General features: G+C 45.7%; 1 protein-coding gene across 1 annotated transcript; it reads left to right on the forward strand.

Annotated features, from left to right (window-relative positions):
- The first annotated feature begins 355 nt into the window (after positions 1-355).
- LOC109776744 (pre-mRNA-splicing factor cwf23) lies at positions 356-3,636 on the forward strand. Its single transcript, XM_020335410.4, has 4 exons — positions 356-1,378; positions 2,150-2,371; positions 2,859-3,041; positions 3,256-3,636. Exons 1-4 carry the CDS (start codon positions 899-901, stop codon positions 3,280-3,282), a joined length of 912 nt encoding a protein of 303 aa, XP_020190999.1. The 5' UTR covers positions 356-898; the 3' UTR covers positions 3,283-3,636.
- The last annotated feature ends 1,517 nt before the right edge of the window (positions 3,637-5,153 follow it).

A 5,153-nucleotide genomic window follows, 5' to 3' on the forward strand; every position in this document is an offset into this window, starting at 1 on the left:
ATGCTTCACTGCGCCTTGTGATTGGTTGTGTTTCTTTTTTTTCGCGAGCCATGTTAGTCTAAATAAAGTATGGTCTCTACGTTAATAGGTTCAAGTTACAGTTTCAAGCTTCATCATGAAAGTATTGAGTGTGCATAGCATATGCAATCGATAATGCCAAAAACGAAGCATGTAATAATCTTTGGTACATATGTCACATTTGTTAATTTCTGTCAGAATTACAGGCAGTGTCCACAATATGCAGCACAATACAGAATTGCAGGTTCAGCCACTCTGAAGATAGGCTTTGCATGAGGTGAGGCCGTTCTCAAGATATTCTGAAACACCAAATCTCTTTCTTCTGCGACGGCAAATCAAACACCTGGCCAAACCAGTGGATGCTCATCGCACCACACTCAATATCACATCTTGCAGGCTCTCACTCTACCTCTGTTCGGAACGTTCTGAATTTTTGAACACTTGCAGGTAGCTTCTGAACTCTGAACTCTGAACACTTTCAGACGTCTTCATATTTCAGGCGTCAGGTTGAGCCTGACGCACCGCCTCCCCGCCTCCAGCCGCCGAGGGTCTCCGCCGCCGCCGCCACCCCCCGCCCCGGCGCCGCTCCTGGAGATATTTCGCGGTTTCTTCACCCGCTCGTCCCGCTCAGGTTTCTCCAGCGTTCTAGGGTTAGCCCTCCTCTGTTCTGGGGTTTGGCTCGCGGCGTTCTAGCCGCGCCTTGCCGCGCCGCTCTTGTCTCGCTGGCATCCCCGCACCGCAGAAGGAGCCTCGGCCGTGGCCACCCACCCTCGGCGTCGTGTACACCTGCTTGCCGAACTACCTGAGCAGCGCCTCGTAGTCACACGCTTCCGCATCTGAGGGCCGCTCCCTGTTTCGCCGAATCGCGGCCGGTTCCGCCATGGCGGCGATGGGGCAGGAGGGGGAGGACGTCGACCACTACGAGGTGCTCCGCCTGCCGTCCGGCGAGGAAGGCGCGGCGCTGAGCGTCGAGCAGATCGAGAAGGCCTACCGGACGCAGTCGCGGCTCCGGCACCCCGACAAGCGCCCCGACGACCCCAACGCCACCGCTGATTTCCAGAGCCTCGCCAGCTCGTACAAGTTCCTCCGGGACGAGTCCCTCCGCCGACAGTTCGACGCCCGCCTCCGTGGCCGGCGCGAGGCCGCCGCCCGCGCCGCCGCCACCGGGGTCAAGCGGCGGAAGGCCGTGTCCGACCTAGAGGAGCGCGAGCGCGCCTTCGCCGCCGGCGGAGGCCCCGCCGTCGACCCCGTCGAGCTGGCCAGGCGAGAGGATAAGCGGAAGGCTGCTGACGTCAAGCGCGAACTCGATGAGTTCTTCGCTGCCAAGAAGTCCGGCGTCTCTGGCTCTGCTTCGACTCCGGTAATGTTTCTCTGTTGTTTGAATCTATTCAATTCCTATGTTTCTTCGTGTAGGATTGATAGCGCTGTGCTCTTGCTGCACTTATAGTTTGCTGCCTGCCTCTTGCACGCGAAGTTGAGCTAGTTCTTCAACCGTGCTGAATTGCTTAAAGATCTCATCCAGCTAGCGTACTTCTGAATTAATATTCACCCTCGTGGTTTTGTAATCAGTTGCCCGGAAGTTGAGCTTTAGACGTTAGATGTAAATAAAAGCCAAAATGATGCCCCTAAAACTAGCGTACTTCTGAATTAGTATTACTGAAGAGTGATAGTTGATCAGAGGGGATAGGGTTTGCAATTGTAGCCTTGCAGAGGAAGGCGGAACAGTTTATAACTGACTGCATGTAGAATTGAGGATGATAACCTACAAACAGAGTAATATATACTCCCTCCGTTCACAAATATAAGATGTTTTAGATATTTCAGTTGGACTACATACGGACTGAAATGAGTGAATAAACACACTAAAACGTGTCTATATACATCCGATTCGGGAAAAAAGGTTAAAACATCTTATATTTGTGAATGGAGGGAGTACTTTCATACTGTGGGTGATGAATTTTTTTTTTAGAAAGTGTTAACCTACAAACAGAGTAATCCTTGCTGCGCACAACGCTGATAGGTCATTCCCTTCAAAGTAAAATCTTAAGGTTATGCAGGAGATTTGTTGATTTGTACCTTTTGTGTTGGTACTACTACTGACTGACCACAACTTGGTTATTTCTCCTTTTAGGCACATGGAGATAAGAAGGGTGGAACTCCAGAGAACGGACCAAAAACGGACAAGGGTAAGATCTTGAAAGTTTCTTGGGAAGGTGGTGCAGATTACTACACTGCAGCAAAGCTGGATGAGATCTTTAAGCAATTCGGCACTGTTGAAGACATTGTGATCAAGACTAGGAAATCAAAGAGCAAGGGTTCAGCAATTATTGTCATGGCTTCCAAAGAGGCGGCAGTAAGTTTCATTTATCTACTTTTTTATTGTCCTGGAGAAATTTTCTACCTTAATTAAAAGTCTTGTAGATCTTGAACTAGCACATAAAACTGAGCTCATTTCAGATCCGCTACAAGATAGTAGGAGTTTGCAAGCAGTCGCATGTCTATGTTTTACTCCCTCCGTTCCTAAATATAAGTCTTTTTAGAGGTTCTAATGTGGACTGCATACGGAGTAAAATGAGTGAATCTACACTCTAAAATATGTCTACATACATCCGTATGTAGTCTTTATTGAAATCTCTAAAAAGACTTATATTTAGGAACGGAGGGAGTATCATGCATGGCGCCTTTCTGTCTCTGTTTATGGTTCAATAATCAGTATTGTTGTCATTTGTTCCATTTCCATATCATATCACCGCGTGGATCTTTGCCAAGTTGTACTATCTGTCGGAATCTATTATATGTTTTTGTTGTGCGGCTAACCAGCACTTGTTGACTTTTTACAGCAAACTGCACTGAAGAACCATTCTGTGTACAATGTTTTCCCTGTCCCATTGATTGTTGCTTCTGTTCAAGAATCAGGAGGGCCACCGGCAAGGTCAACTCAAACACCTGAACCGAGGACAAGTAACATTGATGGAACTGGGTTCAGCGATTTGGAAGCATCGGTATTCCGAAAACTTCAAGAGGTACTTGCTTTGCTTCTTCTTCAGTTTCCACTGTATTAGTTAAATTTAATATCCATTTTTCTCGCGGCTAGTGAACAAAGAAAATCCATCTTAGAATTCTGTTTAGTTTCTTTTACAAGGTAGTTTAGCATATGTGTTGCGTGAAGCGTGATATGACATATACTTGTGTGCATTGTACAAATAGATAAGCAATGAATGCATTTTGACTTTGCAGGCCCAGAAAAGGAAGAAATCTGGATAACTGATGCTCCTCGAGGCATGAGGTACCGCAAGTTACAGAGGACATCTCCCTTCGCTACAGCTGAGGATCATCAGGGCAATCCGGAACAATCTTCTAGTGTCGTTACTGTTATTTTTTGATGGGTATTTTGCATCTTAGATACAGTAGAAGAACCAATTTTTTGCTAGGAGGGGTGAAAGGGAAACGGAGCCAATTTCATATCCATACTTGTGCTTTCGATCACACCCTTGTCCTGGTGCCAGAAGCTATTTTCATAGCCCACTTAAAGCAAACAATTACTACAATACTAAATTACTATCGATCTTCGGGTAGATAGATATGCTGATGGAAGGCAAGTCGATAATAATTTGTTTACATGATTGTTGTACTATTGATCTTAGCCATGTATGCAGTACGAACGGGAAGAGACACATACATAGCTGCTTGCTGCCTGTCGGGTCCGGGCAAAGTAAAGTGGCAAGCAAGCAAGCCGGAGAACTGAGTACTCCAATCCGCTATTTGCAACTAGTAAGCAGACAATTGAGCCAGCAGCAAGCCAGAGTGGCTAACTAGCTGGATTGGCGGCACCATGTTGGTGTTGAACACCGATTATATTGGTCATCATGCATAGTGCTGAAGGCTGATACCGACTGGAGGAGACCCGGAGGAGCTCCTCCAGGTAAGGGCATGTACATCAGTTTAGACACTGTAATGATCATCCACGTCATCTATAGACAGCAGTAAAAACATCATCTACAATAGTCTGCTTTTTTGCTATCTGTAGCACGTGGATCGTGGGCAGACCGCTGCATGGGAACCTCTATCTTTCGTTGTACTTCTTGCCCAGAACGTGGGCACTGATGCATGCAAACCGCAAACTAACGACGCCTGAGCGTACAACGGGGAGGATATCGACCGTCTGCAAAATTAACGACACCCTCGGTCTCTCTCCTAGCTCTCTCTCCTCCATGTAATGAAAAATCTGAGGTGGCATACGTTATAGACGGTTGATTAGATGCCGTTATACATGCCCTAATCTGCGCTACCGTCTAAAAAAAGTAGATAATCCACGCCGACAAGCAAGCAAGAAGTTGTTAGTAAGGTGGTTGTGGCCTGGCTAGTTTTTTTTTTTTTTTAGAACCGCCCAACATGACTTTTGTTCATTCAAGCGGAGCAACTTTTTCTTCTTCTTTTGAGGGGCAAGCGGAGCATATTTCATTGAATAGGTTCAGAAAATCAGGGATTGCATCAAAAGGGCAAGAATCAGTAGAAAGAAGTAGAGACTGCCTAGCGCATTGGTGGGTCACCACATTTCCTTTGGTGTTCATGTGTAGCACTGTAGGGGTGGACCAGTAGTTCGCGAGCTTAACGAGCGCTTGATAGCTCTAGCTTGCTTCTTAATGAATAGAGCTAGTTATTGTTTTTTAGCTAGTTAAACTTAATAATGAGTTTCAGCTCGTTAGTACATGACATCATATATTCTTATGTTACATGACAACATTTCGTGGCACCTCAACCCATCTACTCAATTTAATCGACACATTTCAACCCGCAGGAGGCATCAAACTAGTGTATCTCCTCCTATAGTCACTGTATTCCTTCATAAATATTACACCCACACTCTTATTCTATAGGCCGTAATACCAAGTCTCTTAACAAGGGCTCGTGAGTTTAACGAAATTTAAATGAATGGAGGCGAACATTTTTTTTGCTCACTAAGCTTAACGAGCTTAATAAGCCGAGCCTTATCGAGAACGAGCCGAATAGCTTGTTTATCCACACCTGTTCATGTGGGTTGTACAATATATGCTTATTTGCCCCGGGAGCATATGCTCCTAGATGAACAGTAATTTTTTAAAAATATAAAAAAAAATAAAAAATTCTGATTTTTT

This window comes from Aegilops tauschii, chromosome 1 (genome assembly GCF_002575655.3).
Source record: "Aegilops tauschii subsp. strangulata cultivar AL8/78 chromosome 1, Aet v6.0, whole genome shotgun sequence".
NCBI classification, from domain to species: Eukaryota; Viridiplantae; Streptophyta; class Magnoliopsida; order Poales; family Poaceae; genus Aegilops; species Aegilops tauschii.